The 18,546-nt window shown below is 31.0% G+C and overlaps 1 protein-coding gene across 2 annotated transcripts in view; it reads left to right on the top strand.

Moving 5' to 3' along the window:
• Positions 1-17,920, top strand: part of LOC119611370 — a 127,676-nt gene extending 109,756 nt beyond the window's left edge. For both annotated transcript variants that reach the window (XM_037966929.1, XM_037966928.1), the window contains one exon: positions 17,855-17,920. In XM_037966929.1, the coding sequence (XP_037822857.1) occupies positions 17,855-17,911 (57 nt within the window). In that variant the 3' untranslated portion in view covers positions 17,912-17,920. The remainder of the gene's footprint in view (positions 1-17,854) is intronic.
• The last annotated feature ends 626 nt before the right edge of the window (positions 17,921-18,546 follow it).

Below are 18,546 nucleotides of genomic sequence, written 5' to 3'. Positions count from 1 at the left end.
AATTATTAAGTAGCAAACGTAATAATGTTGTAAATAAAGTCTTAATTAAAAAATTTTATATGGTCTTTAATTCCAACTTCCATCTACCATAAATATGTTGGTTGTCCCTAGAAAACTGAATGAAAACGAAATGAAAATACTTTTACAGTATAAAACATAATTACAGTGGAAAAACACTGGTTGGACGGTTGAGTGACTACTGACTGGGTAACTGGGTGGAGTATTAAATTGAATAAATAGTATATAAAAGTAATTCATTTGGAAACTTTAAATTCAATTTTAAATACAAGCAAGCAAAAGCATCATCTATTTGCTATGAAATGTCCTTTTTTTCCATAATATTTTGTTGGTTCTTTATTGTGTGTGTGTGTGTGTAATATGAATTATTTTATTCACATTTTTGTGTTTTGTTCGTGATATCCTTAACTGACAACATAGAAACAAAGGACCTTAGAGAAAACAATTTTAAAGGAGAGATGTTTGGTCTTTCTACTATTATTTTCAACGAGAGAAAAATAGTTTGTTTCGCTCTCTTGTATTTCATTTTCAAACATTCCTTTCCTCTAGGGCCGGTATTTGTTTTGTTTTTATTTCATTCCCTATATCCTTTTATTCACATGAACTTACGCTGTTTTTGTTTGCTTGTCTGTAGGAGTAATGTTCCTTGTACTTTTTGGCATGTTCTCTGGTTTCCGGTTAAATGTTTTATTTCATACCACTCTCTTCTTCTCTATCTCTCTCTCCATTTTTCATCTCGCTGTTTATTTATTTTTGACAGGGTTGTACTGGTTTAATACAAGCCCTTTCTTTAGGTACAATCTAAACCAAAAAAAGTACCCATTACGAATGACTACTTCAAACAATTTTTTTTTATAGAAAAAGTTGCTCGGTTTCAGACATAAGTTGCTGTATTTAGGATCACTTTTCTATAGAAAAAGTTGAACTGTTCAGGACAACTTTTCTATAGAAAAAGTTGCTCTGTTCAGGACAACTTTTCTATAGAAAAAGTTGAACTGTTCAGGACAACTTTTCTATAGAAAAAGTTGCTCTGTTCAGGACAACTTTCCTATAGAAAAAGTTGAACTGTTCAGGACAACTTTTCTATAGAAAAAGTTGAACTGTTCAGGACAACTTTTCTATAGAAAAAGTTGAACTGTTCAGGACAACTTTTCTATAGAAAAAGTTGAACTGTTCAGGACAACATTTCTATAGAAAAAGTTGAACTGATCAGGACAACATTTCTATAGAAAAAGTTGAACTGATCAGGACAACTTTTCTATAGAAAAAGTTGAACTGATCAGGACAACTTTTCTATAGAAAAAGTTGAACTGATCAGGACAACTTTTCTATAGAAAAAGTTGAACTGATCAGGACAACTTTTCTATAGAAAAAGTTGAACTGGTCAGGACAACTTTTCTATAGAAAAAGTTGAACTGTTCAGGACAACTTTTCTATAGAAAACTTTTTTCTATAGAAAAAGTTGAACTGTTCAGGACAACTTTTCTATAGAAAAAGTTGAACTGTTCAGGACAACTTTTCTATAGAAAAAGTTGAACTGTTCAGGACAACTTTTCTATAGAAAAAGTTGAACTTTTCAGGACAACTTTTCTATAGAAAAAGTTGAACTGTTCAGGACAACTTTTCTATAGAAAAAGTTGAACTGTTCAGGACAACTTTTCTATAGAAAAAGTTGAACTGTTCAGGACAACTTTTCTATAGAAAAAATTGCTCTGTTCAGGACAACTTTTCTATAGAAAAAGTTGCTCTGTTCAGGACAACTTTTATATAAAAAGTTGCTTTGTTCCGTACGTATCATTTTTCATGTCCCTTTTACAGTTTCTTTTTAACATCCCTGTTCCATACAGCCAGCCAGCCACAATCACCATCATCTCTACCATTCATCCCTCAAAAGGGGGATGATGATGGTTTAAAGTTTGTTTTCATATTTTTTACTCTTCAGTCAGCCGCCGGCTTTAACCTGCCATACTACTCGTTGTTCATGTAGTTTTTCGCGCGAGGTCATGCCGTATATAGTGTTTTTACGTTCCGTCGAAAAATAAAAACAAAAGCAAGGAAAAATCCCTTCGTTTTAACAGGGTTTTTCTAACAGCTTCTTCTTGTTTGTTAGTTGACTTTAACGAAAAAAAAAATTTATCACTTGTGGTTTTTAAAATTATTAGATTTTTTTCTCACTTAAACTTTCTCGTCTACAACAAAAAACAATCGGTGATTTAGTGGATTTCCTTTTTCATGTTCATTGTTCTTTTGTCTATGTATTAATGGTGGCCATAATCATAGAATGGGCTAAAAGCACAACAGTTTTATTGTTAAAAAAAAACACACAAAAATTATTTATATGTGAGTGTGTAGAGTGGAAAAAAAGTGAAAATTCTATACGATTTTCCAGACATTTTTCACTTTAATTCTTTCAATGCATGCAAACACACGTTCATACGTGTATTTATGTGTGTGTGTGTGTTTTTTAAGTGTATTTGTGTTGTTAGCTGTAAATGTTTATGGTGTATATGTGTTTAAGTGTAGTGGGGTGTTGTCCTTTAAAGAATTTAATTCAAAATATTAAAACCAGGAATCGAATTTAATGGTGGTTTTGTTGCTTTTCCTGTCGCTGTTGCCATTGTTATTGTTGCTGTTGTTGTGATTGCGGTATATGTTTTGTGCTTAAAAAAACAACAATAACAACAACCACAAAAGGATCAAACAAACATATTTTCCTTATCGTATCACAATTTTATAGAATGGTAAGAATTCTTCCTTTTTTTGTTTGTTTCTAAAAAATTTAATAAAATGAAAGAGGTATTTTCGTTTGAATTAATTTAAATTAAGGTTTAAGGTGAATTTAAATTAAAGAAATTTGATTAAATTTTTATTAAAATATTTGTAAATTTTATAATGTTGTTTATATATATTGTCACAATCTGAACAACTTATTCTATAGAAAACTTGTCACAATCTGAACAACTTATTCTATAGAAAAGTTGTCACAATCTGAGCAACTTTTTCTATAGAAAAGTTATCACAATCTGAGCAACTTTTTCTATAGAAAAGTTATCACAATCTGAGCAACTTTTTCTATAGAAAATTTGTCACAATCTGAGCAACTTTTTCTATAGAAAAGTTGTCACTATCTGAGCAACTTTTTCTACAAAAAGTTGTCACAATCTGAGCAACTTTTTCTATAGAAAAGTTGTCACAATCTGAGCTACTTTTTCTATAGAAAAGTTGTCAGAATCTGAGCTACTTTTTCTATAGAAAAGTTGTCACAATCTGAACAATTTTTTCCATAGAAAAGTTGTCACAATCTGAGCAAATTTTTCTATAGAAAAGTTGTCATAATCTGAGCAACTTTTTCTATAGAAAAGTTGTCATAATCTGAGCAATTTTTTCTACAAAAAAGTTTTCACAATATTAGCAACTTTTTCTATAGAAAAGTTGTCACAATCTGAGCAACGTTTTCTACCGAAAAGTGTTCACGATCTGAGCAACTTTTTTTATAGAAAATTTGTCACAATCTGAGCAAGTCTTTTTATAGAAAAGTTGTCATATTCTATGCATCTTTTTCTATAGAACAGTTGTTAGATTTGAGCGACTTTTTCTATAGAAAAGTTATCCGATTCTCATCAACTTTTTTTATAGAAAAGTTGCCTCAGTCTCAGCAATTTTTTCTATAGAAAATTGATAGATTCTGAGCAACTTTTTCTATAGAAAGGTTCTTATATTTTAAACAACTTTTTCTATAGAAGAGTTGTCCGAATCTGAGCAACTTTTTCTACAGAAATGTTGTCCGAACCTGAGCAATTTTTTCTATAAAAAAGTTGTGCTAGTCTAAGGAACTTTTTCTATAGAAAAGTTGTCCGAATCTGACAAATTTTTTGTATAGTTGCTCAGAATCTGAGCAAACTTTTTCTATAGATGAGCATAGCAACTTTTTCTATAAAAAAATTTGTCCGAATCTGAGAACTTTTTCATAAGAAATGTGGTTCGAATCTGAGAAATTATTCTTAAGAAAAGTTGTTCGAATCTGAGTAATTTTTTCTATAGAAAAGTTGTCCAACTCTTAGCAACTTATTCTATAGAAAAGTTGTCAGATTCTGAGCAACTTTTTCTGTAGAAAAGTAGTCAGATTCTGAACAACTTTTTTTATAGACTTTTCTGTAGAAAAGTTGTCCGAATCTGAGCAACTTTTTCTATAAAAAAGTTGTCAGATTCCGAGCAACTTTTTCTATACAAAAGTTGTCAGATTCTGAGCAACTTTTTCTATAGAAAAGTTGTCGAACTCTAAGCAACTTTTTCTATAGAAAAGATGTCGAACTCTAAGCAACTTTTTCTATAGAAAAGATATCGAACTCTAAGCAACTTTTCCTGGACATTTTATGGAAATTTTGGGGGCCTATCTAATATGCTTATGTCTAAGATTGTTATTAAAAGTAAGAATTATGAAGGATATAAAAATGAATAACCGCATTATTATAACAATTTCCTTAAATTTCATACATTTGAATAATCCTTATATTTTTGCTCCCCAAGAAAAAACAATCTAAACTAATTTAAATTGTCTAAAATCAGCCTACAAATCCAAAAAATAAGCATATTTCAACTTAGGCGACGACGGCGACACATTGTCTAAAATATTAAATACTCATGTGGGTATGAGTACGAGATGATATTTCAGTTGTCGAGACTACAAAAAAACAAAATGTACTAAATTATTGCTAAATACAAGTGAATGACTGAGTATGCATGTGAATGAGATTGTGTCTGTGAGTGTGTGAGAAAATGCTTTTTGAAATAACAGTAAAATATGTATGTTTTATAGAGCAAAGGGGAAAGGGAGTAAGAGGAAGCAATGGCGGCTTATAAATAACAGTAGAAATAACGGTAACATTAGGCGCCACTAAGCTTAAAGCTAATATAACATCAAAGAGATTCCAAACCCATAGACATACGAACTAAGTATGTAGTGAGAAGTACTAAATTTATAAAGGACTATAGAAACAGAATAATATTGTAATAAAAACTCTTTTTGCAGACAAAAAACACCAGCTGTGAATGAAATAGGAACTGCTAAGAATTTATATATATTAAATCTGGAAAAAAAAATTAATTTAACGGAAATTATATTTCGTTAGGGGTTCACCCTAATAAACCCCCTCGCTACTTGCTATTGGGACACAAAGTCATTGTATTTGACGCCTCAAGTTAGATACGTAATTCCTGCTTTTGCAAATCACCCGCAATAAAGGTAAAAATCTTTAAATCAAAACCTCCTCATATGCAAATGAAGTTCACTTTTTTAAAGACAAAATCTAGTTATCAACTTGTTCATAATTTGTTTTCTATATATAATTAATAATAATTATGCCTTAAAGTGTAACCATTTCCACTTTATCATATATGTAGATCTTAATGAACTCTATTGTTATTTGAACTTTATTTATATTTGGGGGAAATTCATTTTTCCAGCTAAAAGAACTGTTCTTTGTAGTCGAAAAAAATGTTAGACAAAGAAAATAGCTTCTACTCACATGACTAAATACTGGGAAAGATGAATGTAAAGAAAACATCCCACTAAATTTCAATTAGACCTCTTTATATTTCTATTTAATGTTTTCAAGGGTTGCTTGTCATATTTGGAATTATTCAAATATACGCACATAACAACCATAACTCCATTTACTAGTTTGATTATATCTCTTTTTTGTGGAACGTGGGCCAATTTAGAAGTCAATAGAATCAGTTTTAGACTCAAGGACCAAATTTGTAAAGAAAATTTCTTATATTTGTTGTTCAATTAAAAGAAACTTTTTCTATAGAAAAGTTGTCTGAATCAGAGCAACTTTTTCTATTGAAAATTTGTCTGAATCAGAGCAAATTTTTCTATAGAAAAGTTGTCTGAATCAGAGCAACTTTTTCTAAACAGATGAACTTTTTCTATAGAAAAGTTGTCCTGAACATATCAACTTTTTCTATAGCAAACTTGTCCTGAAGAGATCAACTGTTTCTATAGAAAACTTGTCCTGAAGAGATGAACTTTTTCTATAGAAAACTTGTCCTGAAGAGATGAACTTTTTCTATAGCGAACTTGTCCTGAAGAGATCAACTGTTTCTATAGAAAACTTGTCCTGAAGAGATGAACTTTTTCTATAGAAAACTTGTCCTGAAGAGATGAACTTTTTTATAGAAAACATGTCCTGAAGAGATCAACTTTTTCTTTAGAAAAGTTGTCTTGAAGAGATCAACTTTTTCTTTAGAAAAGTTGTCTTGAAGAGATCAACTTTTTATATGGAAAAGTTGCCCTGAACAGATCAACTTTTTCTCTAGAAAAGTTGTCTGAATCAGAGCAACTTTTTCCATAGAAAAGTTGTCTGAATCAGCGTACTTTTTCTATACACAAGTTCTCTGAATCTGAGCAACTTTTTCTATAAAAAGTTGTCTGAATTAGAGCAGCTTTTTCTATAGAAAAGTTGTCTGAATCAGAGCAACTTTTTCTATAGAAAAGTTGTCTGAATCAGAGCAACTTTTTCTATAGAAAAGTTGTCTGAATCAGAGCAACTTTTTCTATAGAAAAGTTGTCTGAATCAGAGCAACTTTTTCTATAGAAAAGTTGTCTGAATCAGAGCAACTTTTTCTATAGAAAAGTTGTCTGAATCAGAGCAACTTTTTCTATAGAAAAGTTGTCTGAATCAGAGCAACTTTTTCTATAGAAAAGTTGTCTGAATCAGAGCAACTTTTTCTATAGAAAAGTTGTCTGAATCAGAGCAACTTTTTCTATAGAAAAGTTGTCTGAATCAGAGCAACTTTTTCTATAGAAAAGTTGTCTGAATCAGAGAAAGTTTTTGTATAGAAAAGTTTTCCTGAACAGATCAACTTTTTCTGTAGAAATGTTGTCCTGAACAGGTCAACTTTTTCTGTAGAAATGTTATCCTTTGTAGAAATGGTGTCAACTTTTTCTATAGAAAAGAGATCAACTTTTTTTATAGAAAAGTTGTTCTGAACAGATCAACTTTTTCTATAGAAAACTTGTTCTGAACAGATCAACTTTTTCTATAGAAAAGTTGTCCTGAACAGATCAACTTTTTCTATAAAAAAGATTTTCCTTGGAAAATTTTTCGTTTCTTTGCAACTTTTCTTTTTAAGTCAATTTAACTAACTTCTCAATTGACTCTCTCTTTAAACCGCTTTAACGTTATCTAACGACTTTGATATTGTCAATGTTACTAGAGAAGTAGTTGGTGGGAGTTAGAACAACAAACCCGACTCGACTATAACAACAATTGACAGAAAAATTAACAAACCAAATTCTAGCAACATGTTAAATTCATGCGGACATAATGTCATATTTTTATAATAAACCCTGCCCTTGGCTAAAAAAAAAAAACCTCCACCATCCATAAATGTACTTAGTACCAAAAGGGAGCTGGGGTAAAAAAAAAGAGTATCAAAGTACTTAAGAACTAGCTACAATAATAACAACAAATGCAACAAAAATAACAACAACATGGTTAATAACAATAGATAATAGATACTTGTTTGCACCCGCAATATGAATGAATGACTGGCTGACTGACTGAGTGAATGAATGAATGAATGAATGAGTAACTAACAGACTGACTGTTTAAATGTAGAAGTGAATGAATGAAAAGGGTATTAAATCTATTGAGGCCTTTCGTTTAATCCTGTCAAAGAAAGTTACTGTTTATAATATTTCAAACTTTACTAGAGATCTAACAGAACCACCACCCACCACTATGGTTACCACCACCTTTTACTATATGCAGACATAAATTGCAATATTCCCGGCATAAAGGGGTTAGAATTTTACTATGTTTGTATTTATTATTTGATGAAATATTTTTTCCCATTTTTGTTGTTGTGTTTTTTATTAAGCTTTTTTTTAGTTGAATAAATTTGTTAACATTAAAAGGATTTTCCAAAAATATGAATCTGTCCAAATACATAATGTTTAATTAATATTATAATAGATTTAACAATGGGTGGTGCAACAATTCTTTTTTAAACATGACGTTTTACATGAATTTATGTTTTTTTGTTTTGGAAATAGAAAAATAGATTTAAAGCTTGCAATTGAATAATTTTACAAATGATTGAAAGGGGTTGCCGGCTTGAATCAGAAAATTCAAGTTAGTTGATTATTTAGCCAAGTGTCCAAAATTTGACAACTTTTTTAGAGAAACTTTGCAACTTTTTCTATACAAAAAGTTGCTCTGTTCAGGACAACTTTTCTATAGAAAAAGTTGAACTATTCAGGACAACTTTTCTATAGAAAAAGTTGAACTATTCAGGACAACTTTTCTATAGAAAAAGTTGAACTATTCAGGACAACTTTTCTATAGAAAAAGTTGAACTATTCAGGACAACTTTTCTATAGAAAAAGTTGAACTATTCAGGACAACTTTTCTATAGAAAAAGTTGAACTATTCAGCACAACTTTTCTATAGAAAAAGTTGAACTATTCAGCACAACTTTCTATAGAAAAAGTTGAACTGTTCAGGACAACTTTTCTATAGAAAAAGTTGAACTGTTCAGGACAACTTTTCTATAGAAAAAGTTGAACTGTTCAGGACAACTTTTCTATAGAAAAAGTTGAACTGATCAGGACAACTTTTCTATAGAAAAAGTTGAACTGTTCAGGACAACTTTTCTATAGAAAAAGTTGAACTGTTCAGAACAAATTTTCTATAGAAAAGGTTGAACTATTCAGGACAACTTTTCTATAGAAAAAGTTGAACTATTCAGGACAACTTTTCTATAGAAAAAGTTGAACTATTCAGGACAACTTTTCTATAGAAAAAGTTGATCTATTCAGGACAACTTTTCTATAGAAAAAGTTGATCTATTCAGGACAACTTTTCTATAGAAAAAGTTGAGCTGTTCAGGACAACTTTTCTATAGAAAAAGTTGATCTGTTCAGGACAACTTTTCTATAGAAAAAGTTCATCTATTCAGGACAACTTTTCTATAGAAAAAGTTGATCTATTCAGGACAACTTTTCTATAGAAAAAGTTCATCTATTCAGGACAACTTTTCTATAGAAAAAGTTGATCTATTCAGGAACACTTTTCTATAGAAAAAGTTGAGCTGTTCAGGACAACTTTTCTTTAGAAAAAGTTGATCTGTTCAGGACAACTTTTCTTTAGAAAAGTTGAGCTGTTCAGGACAACTTTTCTTTAGAAAAAGTTGAGCTGTTCAGGACAACTTTTCTATAGAAAAAGTTGAGCTGTTCAGGACAACTTTTCTTTAGAAAAAGTTGAGCTGTTCAGGACAACTTTTCTTTAGAAAAAGTTGAGCTGTTCAGGACAACTTTTCTATAGAAAAAGTTGAGCTGTTCAGGACAACTTTTCTATAGAAAAAGTTGAGCTGTTCAGGACAACTTTTCTATAGAAAAAGTTGAGCTGTTCAGGACAACTTTTCTATAGAAAAAGTTGAGCTGTTCAGGACAACTTCTCTATGCAACACTTTTCTATAGAAAAGTAGCTATCTGTTCAGGAAGTCTTTTCTATAGAAAACGTTGTTATCTGTCCAGGAGAACTTTTCTATAGAAAACGTTGCTCTGTTCAAGACATATTTTCTATATAAAACGTTGCTCTGTTCACGACAACTTTTCTATAGAAAAAATTGCTCTGTTCACAACAACTTTCTTATAGATAAAGTTGTCTATAACAAACTTGTAAATCTGATATAACTTTCATAACAATCTTTAAAATCTATTCATTTTCTTATATTAAAAGTCATTCAAAAGGAAAATATGTACTTGATTATTTAAATTTCTTAATAACAATGAAATTATTTTCTTTTCAACTGAACACAAATATTAAGGAAACCATCATCCTTAATTCTTTATTGTATCCTTAATAGACGAACAAAATTTTCCATGCAAAATTTTCTTTGTTTAAAAATGTTATAATTTATGTAAATTTCTTTAGTTTATTTTTATTTATTATAAATTTTTCTATAGTAATTTCGATTTCATCGGAAAATTCCTAGACATTGCAAAACACACTACTCATACATACATACATATTTACATAATTTATATGCATATGTGATTACTTTTTTTCTCTACTCTAATACTTTATATCCGGTGTGTTATGTTTTCTATATCCACTGAGAATTTTTTACTCTTTGTTTTGGCAAATTAATAAACATTGTTATTGCTATTGTTATTATGTTTTATTTCCTTTTGCCAACACTTTCACGATTTCAAAACAAACTTAAATAAAACTCGCAGACAGACATTTAATACGTCTGTCTGTCAGTCAAACACACATGTTCGTGAGACATTAACAAAGAACATAAAAAAAACAAAAAATTGCTGACTATAATGGCGACGACGTCTACCCAAGTAAAGGTTTTTATTTAACTTCCGTTTTAGCTTTTATTTCCCCCTTACCTAACCCCCCCCCCCCCCCCCCCGTTAAAACAAGCAAACCTCATAATTTAAAACAGGCGCCACTTACCAAACTGTATAAATATTGTTATAAAGATTAGAATGGGGATTTAAAAAAAGTAAAGGAAAATTTCTTCCTGTTGCCTAAAAGCTTTAAGGAATTTTATAATTTATTTATACAAATTCGTAGAAAGTAGATGTAAGAGTATTTCTTATTAAATCTTTGTAAAATATTACTATACAATTTTATTATTAAATCATCTTTAATTTGCTGTCTTAAATGGTGGTAATTAATTTCAATTTAGTTTATAATTAAGCTGCAAAATGTCAACCCCCCAAAAAGTTTGGATACGTACACATTGGTGGAGTAGTAGTAATTTTCGTTTAAATAAACACCCCTGTTGTTATCCAATATATCTTATGGGGAGAAAAATTAAACACATCTGTGGCCCGCAAACAATTACCGTACAATATGTATTCATAACCATACTCCATTGTAATTGTACTTTTTTAATTGTAAAGTTTTAAAATGAAATCAAACAACTTTTCCTTAGAAAAAGTTCCGAATTAGTTCAGTTTAAGTTCAGTTCTAGTTCGGTTCTAGTTCAGTTCTAGTTCAGTTCTAGTTCAGTTCTAGTTCAGTTCTAGTTCAGTTCTAGTTCAGTTCTAGTTCAGTTCTAGTTCAGTTCTAGTTCAGTTCTAGTTCAGTTCTAGTTCAGTTCTAGTTCAGTTCTAGTTAAGTTCTAGTTCTAGTTCAGTTCTAGTTCAGTTCTAGTTCAGTTCTAGTTCAGTTCTAGTTCAGTTCTAGTTCAGTTCTAGTCAGTTCTAGTCAGTTCTAGTTCAGTTCTAGTTCAGTTCTAGTTCAGTTCTAGTTCAGTTCTAGTTCAGTTCTAGTTCCAGTTCTAGTTCAGTTTCTAGTTCAGTTCTAGTTCAGTTCTAGTTCAGTTCTAGTTCAGTTCTAGTTCAGTTCTAGTTCAGTTCTAGTTCAGTTCTAGTCAGTTCTAGTTCCAGCTTCTAGTTCAGTTCTAGTTCAGTTCTAGTTCAGTTCTAGTTTCAGTTCTAGTTCAGTTCTAGTTCAGTTTCTAGTTCAGTTCTAGTTCAGTTCTAGTTCAGTCTAGTCTAGTTCAGTTCTAGTTCAGTTCTAGTTCAGTTCTAGTTCAGTTCTAGTTCAGTTCTAGTTCAGTTCTAGTTCAGTTCTAGTTCAGTTCTAGTTCAGTTCTAGTTCAGTTCTAGTTCAGTTCTAGTTCAGTTCTAGTTCAGTTCTAGTTCAGTTCTAGTTCAGTTCTAGTTCAGTTCTAGTTCAGTTCTAGTTCAGTTCTAGTTCAGTTCTAGTTCAGTTCTAGTTCAGTTCTAGTTCAGTTCTAGTTCAGTTCTAGTTCAGTTCTAGTTCAGTTCTAGTTCAGTTCTAGTTCAGTTCTAGTTCAGTTCTAGTTCAGTTCTAGTTCAGTTCTAGTTCAGTTCTAGTTCAGTTCTAGTTCAGTTCTAGTTCAGTTCTAGTTCAGTTCTAGTTCAGTTCTAGTTCAGTTCTAGTTCAGTTCTAGTTCAGTTCTAGTTCAGTTCTAGTTCAGTTCTAGTTTCTAGTTCAGTTCTAGTTCAGTTCTAGTTCAGTTCTAGTTCAGTTCTAGTTCAGTTCTAGTTCAGTTCTAGTTCAGTTCTAGTTCAGTTCTAGTTCAGTTCTAGTTCAGTTCTAGTTCAGTTCTAGTTCAGTTCTAGTTCAGTTTAGTTCAGTTCAGTTCTAGTTCAGTTCTAGTTCAGTTCTAGTTCAGTTCTAGTTCAGTTCTAGTTCAGTTCTAGTTCAGTTCTAGTTCAGTTCTAGTTCAGTTCTAGTTCAGTTCTAGTTCAGTTCTAGTTCAGTTCTAGTTTCAGTTCTAGTTCAGTTCTAGTTCAGTTCTAGTTCAGTTCTAGTTCAGTTCTAGTTCAATTCTAGTTCAATTCTAGTTCAGTTCTAGTTAAGTTTTTCTTCAGTTCTAGTTCAGTGCAACTTTAGTTCTAGTTCAAAAAATTAAGATTCTGAAAAAGAAATATGGAACTATCCTCCAGTTCTTAATAGAATATATAATTTATCTACAATATAAAATTTTGCCAAGTCACACCTTGGAAGGAGTTAACAAACACTTGATGGTGTTTTTCCACTTCTCTTGCAACTGTATCGCATGCATTATACATCCGTATATAGTTGGTGACAGAAAAAAAAAAAATGGCAAAAAAGTAAATCTCGTTGTGTTGTTGTCCTTTTGTGTTGAATGTTTTAAATTTCATGTGATATTTTTGCGTTGACATGTTTGCATTTTGACAAGTGATTTACGAGTTTATTTTTCTTTTCCCAGCCTTCACATAAAGGCCAGAATACCACCATTTCATTTTTTTTTTTGCATGCTGCATGGCATCTGAGTGTTAATGTTATGGTTCCGTATTGTGATGTTAAATAAATGAGATGCTTTTATCTTTCCGGATGTTGAATAGTATGCTTTTCTAGTTTTTCTTTGCACCGTTCTGTTTATATTTAATGGACTTTTCTTTTAAATGAAAATTCAAAATGTTATATATAATAATAAGAATACATATTTATTTATGAGTTATAAAAAATAGTTTTAAAAGATTAAAAACAATTGGATTGCATTTTTAAAAGAAATGTAGAATATAATAAATCTACCTTTCTAAATATGCCCAACTGACAACTTTTCTGAAGAAAAAATTGCTTTGAATCGGCAGCTTCTGTACAGAAAATGCAGCTCACATTCTGACAAATTCTCTATAGAAATAGTTGTTCATATTTTGACAGCTTTTTTCAATTCTAGTTCAGTTCTAGGTCAGTTCTAGTTCAGTTCTAATTCAGTTCTAGTTCAGTTCTAGTTCAGTTCTAGTTCAGTTCTAGTTCAGTTCTAGTTCAGTTCTAGTTCAGTTCTAGTTCAGTTCTAGTTCAGTTCTAGTTCAGTTCTAGTTCAGTTCTAGTTCAGTTCTAGTTCAGTTCTAGTTCAGTTCTAGCTCAGTTCTAGTTCAGTTCTAGTTCAGTTCTAGTTCAGTTCTAGTTTTAGTTCAGTTCTAGTTCTTCTTCAGTTCTAGTTCAGTTCTAGTTCAGTTCTAGTTCAGTTCTAGTTCAGTTCTAGTTCAGTTCTAGTTCAGTTCTAGTTCAGTTCTAGTTCAGTTAGTTTAGTTCTGGTTCAGTTCTAGTTCAGTTCTAGTTCAGTTCTAGTTCAGTTCTAGTTTAGTTCTAGTTCTGTTCTAGTTCTGTTCTAGTTCTGTTCTAGTTCTGTTCTAGTTCAGTTCTAGTTCAGTTCTAGTTCAGTTCTAGTTCAGTTCTAGTTCAGTTCTAGTTCAGTTCTAGTTCAGTTCTAGTTCAGTTCTAGTTCAGTCCTAGTTCAGCTCTAGTTCAGTTCTAGTTCAGTTCTAGTTCAGTTCTAGTTCAGTTCTAGTTCAGTCTAGTTCAGTTCTAGTTCAGTTCTAGTTCAGTTCTAGTTCAGTTCTAGTTCAGTTCTAGTTCAGTTCTAGTTTTAGTTCAGTTCTAGTTCTTCTTCAGTTCTAGTTCAGTTCTAGTTCAGTTCTAGTTCAGTTCTAGTTCAGTTCTAGTTCAGTTCTAGTTCAGTTCTAGTTCAGTTCTAGTTTAGTTCTGGTTCAGTTCTAGTTTCAGTTCTAGTTTCAGTTCTAGTTCAATTCTAGTTCAGTTCTAGTTCAGTTCTAGTTCAGTTCTAGTTCAGTTCTAGTTCAGTTCTAGTTCAGTTCTAGTTCAGTTCTAGTTCAGTTCTAGTTCAGTTCTACTTCAGTTCTAGTTCAGTTCTAGTTCAGTTCTAGTTCAGTTCTAGTTCAGTTCTAGTTCTTCTAGTTCAGTTTAGTTCAGTTCTAGTTCAGTTCTAGTTCAGTTCTAGTTCAGTTCTAGTTCAGTTCTAGTTCAGTTCTAGTTCAGTTCTAGTTCAGTTCTAGTTCAGTTCTAGTTCAGTTCTAGTTCAGTTCTAGTTCAGTTCTAGTTCAGTTCTAGTTCAGTTCTAGTTCAGTTCTAGTTCAGTCTAGTTCAGTTCTAGTTCAGTTCTAGTTCAGTTCTAGTTCAGTTCTAGTTCAGTTCTAGTTCAGTTCTAGTTCAGTTCTAGTTCAGTTCTAGTTCAGTTCTAGTTCAGTTCTAGTTCAGTTCTAGTTCAGTTCTAGTTCAGTTCTAGTTCAGTTCTAGTTCAGTTCTAGTTCAGTTCTAGTTCAGTTCTAGTTCAGTTCTAGTTCAGTTCTAGTTCAGTTCTAGTTCAGTTCTAGTTCAGTTCTAGTTCAGTTCTAGTTCAGTTCTAGTTCAGTTCTAGTCAGTTCTAGTTCAGTTCTAGTTTAGTTCTGGTTCAGTTCTAGTTCAGTTCTAGTTCAGTTCTAGTTCAGTTCTAGTTCAGTTCTAGTTCAGTTCTAGTTCAGTTCTAGTTCAGTTCTAGTTCAGTTCTAGTTCAGTTCTAGTTCAGTTCTAGTTCAGTTCTAGTTCAGTTCTAGTTCAGTTCTAGTTCAGTTCTAGTTCAGTTCTAGTTCAGTTCTAGTTCTACTTCAGTTCTACTTCAGTTCTAGTTCAAAAAATTAAGATTCTGAAAAAGAAATATGGAATTGTCCTCCAGTTCTTAATAGAATATATAATTATCTACAATATAAAATTTTGCCAAGTCACACCTTGGAAGGAGTTAACAAACACTTGATGGTGTTTTTCCACTTCTCTTGCAACAGTATCGCATGCATTATACATCCGTATATAGTTGTTGACAGAAAAAAAATGGCAAAAAAGTAAATCTCGTTGTGTTGTTGTCCTTTTGTGTTGAATGTTTTAAATTTCATGTGATATTTTTGCGTTGACATGTTTGCATTTTGACAAGTGATTTACGAGTTTATTTTCTTTTCCCAGCCTTCACATAAAGGCCACCATTTCATTTTTTGCATGCTGCATGGCATCTGAGTGTTAATGTTATGGTTCCGTATTGTGATGTTAAATAAATGAGATGCTTTTATCTTTCCGGATGTTGAATAGTATGCTTTTCTAGTTTTTCTTTGCACCGTTCTGTTTATATTTAATGGACTTTTCTCTTAATGAAAATTCAAAATGTTATATATAATAATAAGAATACATATTTATTTATGAGTTATAAAAAATAAAGTAGTTTTAAAAGATTAAAAACAATTGGATTGTAGTTTTAAAAGAAATGTAGCATATAATAAATCTAGTTTTTCTAAATATGCCCAACTGAGAACCCGATTCTGACAACTTTTCTCAAGAAAAAATTGCTTTGAATGGGCAGCTTCTCTACAGGAAAATGCAGCTCACATTCTGGACAAATTCTCTATAGAAATATTTGTCATATTTTGACAGCTTTGTTAATTCTAGTTCAGTTCTAGTTCAGTTCTAAGTTTAGTTCTAGTCCAGTCATAGTTCTAGTCGTTCTAGTCAGTTCTAGTTCCGTTCTAGTTCAGTTCTAGTTCAGTTCTAGCTCAGTTCCTAGTTTCAGTTTCTAGTTAAGTTCTAGTTCAGTTCTAGTTCAGTTCTACTTCAGTTCTAGTTCAGTTCTAATTCAGTTCTAGTTCAGTTCTAGTTTCAGTTCTAGTTCAGTTCTTACTTCCAGTTCTAGTCAGTTCCTAATTTCCAGTTCTAGTTCAGTTCTAGTTCTAGTTCTAGCAGTTCTAGTTCAGTTCTAGTTCAGTTCTAGTTCAGTTCTAGTTCAGTTCTAGTTCAGTTCTAGTTCAGTTCTAGTTCAGTTCTAGTTCAGTTCTAGTTCAGTTCTAGTTCAGTTCTAGTTCAGTTCTAGTTCAGTTCTAGTTCAGTTCTAGTTCAGTTCTAGTTCAGTTCTAGTTCAGTTCTAGTTCAGTTCTAGTTCAGTTCTAGTTCAGTTCTAGTTAAGTTCTAGTTCAGTTCTAGTTCAGTTCTAGTTCAGTTCTAGTTCAGTTCTAGTTCAGTTCTAGTTCAGTTCTAGTTCAGTTCTAGTTCAGTTCTAGTTCAGTTCTAGTTCAGTTCTAGTTCAGTTCTAGTTCAGTTCTAGTTCAGTTCTAGTTCAGTTCTAGTTCAGTTCTAGTTCAGTTCTAGTTCAGTTCTAGTTCAGTTCTAGTTCAGTTCTAGTTCAGTTCTAGTTCAGTTCTAGTTCAGTTCTAGTTCAGTTCTAGTTCAGTTCTAGTTCAGTTCCAGTTCAGTTCCAGTTCTAGTTCAGTTCTAGTTCAGTTCTAGTTCAGTTCTAGTTCTAGTTCTAGTTCAGTTCTAGTTCAGTTCTAGTTCAGTTCTAGTTCAGTTCTAGTTCAGTTCTAGTTCAGTTCTAGTTCAGTTCTAGTTCAGTTCTAGTTCAGTTCTAGTTCAGTTCTAGTTCAGTTCTAGTTCAGTTCTAGTTCAGTTCTAGTTCAGTTCTAGTTCAGTTCTAGTTCAGTTCTAGTTCAGTTCTAGTTCAGTTCTAGTTCAGTTCTAGTTCAGTTCTAGTTCAGTTCTAGTTCAGTTCTAGTTCAGTTCTAGTTCAGTTCTAGTTCAGTTCTAGTTCAGTTCTAGTTCAGTTCTAGTTCAGTTCTAGTTCAGTTCTAGTTCAGTTCTAGTTCAGTTCCAGTTCTTCAGTTCTAGTTCAAGCTCAGCAACAAAAGTTGCTCATATTCTAACATATTTTCTATAGAAAATGAAGATTCGAACAATTTTTCTATAGAGAAAAGTTGTTCTCATTCTGACAACTTTTTAAAAGAAAACGTGGCTCAATTATTAGAATTATAATTGATCATTTAAAACAATAATGAAGTTGGATTGGGATCACAATGTAATAATTAATTTACAAATCATAATGGCGGTATAACAACACATTTATCATTTTCCTAGAACAATTTAAATGTAAAATTTAACAAATTTACTACATAATAAAAACAAAATAAAAATCGATTAACGTCTTGTAATTACAAACAACATGTAAAATTGAATGATCAACATTATTATTTAAATAGATTTCAATAGACCCTTAACTAAATAAAAATATCAAGAAGTAATTAAAAAATATTTTATTATTTGCTTAACACACAGAAAACACATTAATCTTAATTTTATCTATAATTCCCGGCGATTTTTAATGAAACAATTCTTTTCGTGTAAATAGCTTCTTTTATTATTATTATATATTTCTTTCACTTTTATTACATTTTAACATACGAAACCGAGATCGTTTGGTTCCATTATAAAACAGCACACTTTTTTTTGTGTGACAATTTTAATATTTCCATGCTTCCCCTTTTTTCGTTAAGAGACTTTTATATAGGAATCCGTCAATGTGACAGTTTTTATTATCAACATGATTAACACTAATTTTAGCACACAAAATGCCCTTCTATAGACATTACAGTGAAGTAGTCAGGGGGGAGTTAGGACGGCATATTAAATAAAACTAATAATAAGAAATTTTGTTTTTTTATGATTTTTTCGTTTTTTTAATAATACAAATTTCTTTTTCCCCCTCTTTATCATTACAGAGCCAATGCGGGTCACCAACATTTGAAAAAGAACTGCGTCAGCAATTGGAAAAGTAAGTGGTTTATTTTAGAATGAATAAAAAATATTAAGTGTAAAACAGACATTGATAAAAAACAATTTAATTTAACAATTGATTTGTTATTTATAAAATGAAAATAATAATAAAAACAAACTATTAATAACTTCAAGAACATTAATTGAAATAAAATATATAAAAAAAAAAAAAAAAAACATTTGTCGGTCCGTATTCTAAGGATAAATTGTGGTTGAAATCTAAACGTGTTTATCCATTCATTCATTAACATTTTAATGTTAAACGTGACTATTTTCATGTTAAATTGTTTGTGTAATTTAAAACATACAAGGAAAATAGAAGTTTATTTCTTTGAAATTAAATTTTTTTTCTCCCTCTTGTATTAAAGTTTTTTTTTTCATTTTGCTGACAGCCTTGTATTTGATTAACTGCTATTACATGTTTACAGATGTTTGTACACTCAGTCCTATAAAAAAACCTTCTATAGTAGATCATAACATAGCTCAGACAACTGACAAAAGTTTACCATATTCTGAACATTGTTTCTATAGAAGAAGCTGCTCAAAATCGATCAACTTAAAAACTTTTTCAATATTATAACAACTTTCCTATAGAAAAAGATGCATAGATTGTGACAACTTTTCTATAGAAAAGTTT

The sequence above is a fragment of the Lucilia sericata genome, unplaced genomic scaffold (assembly GCF_015586225.1).
Source record: "Lucilia sericata isolate MDLA Ls3-8-SP2 unplaced genomic scaffold, ASM1558622v1 Contig001434F_arrow, whole genome shotgun sequence".
Classification (NCBI taxonomy): Eukaryota; Metazoa; Arthropoda; class Insecta; order Diptera; family Calliphoridae; genus Lucilia; species Lucilia sericata.
The sequence above is the reverse complement of the archived record's forward strand: the minus strand, read 5'-3'. Positions and strand labels throughout refer to the sequence as shown.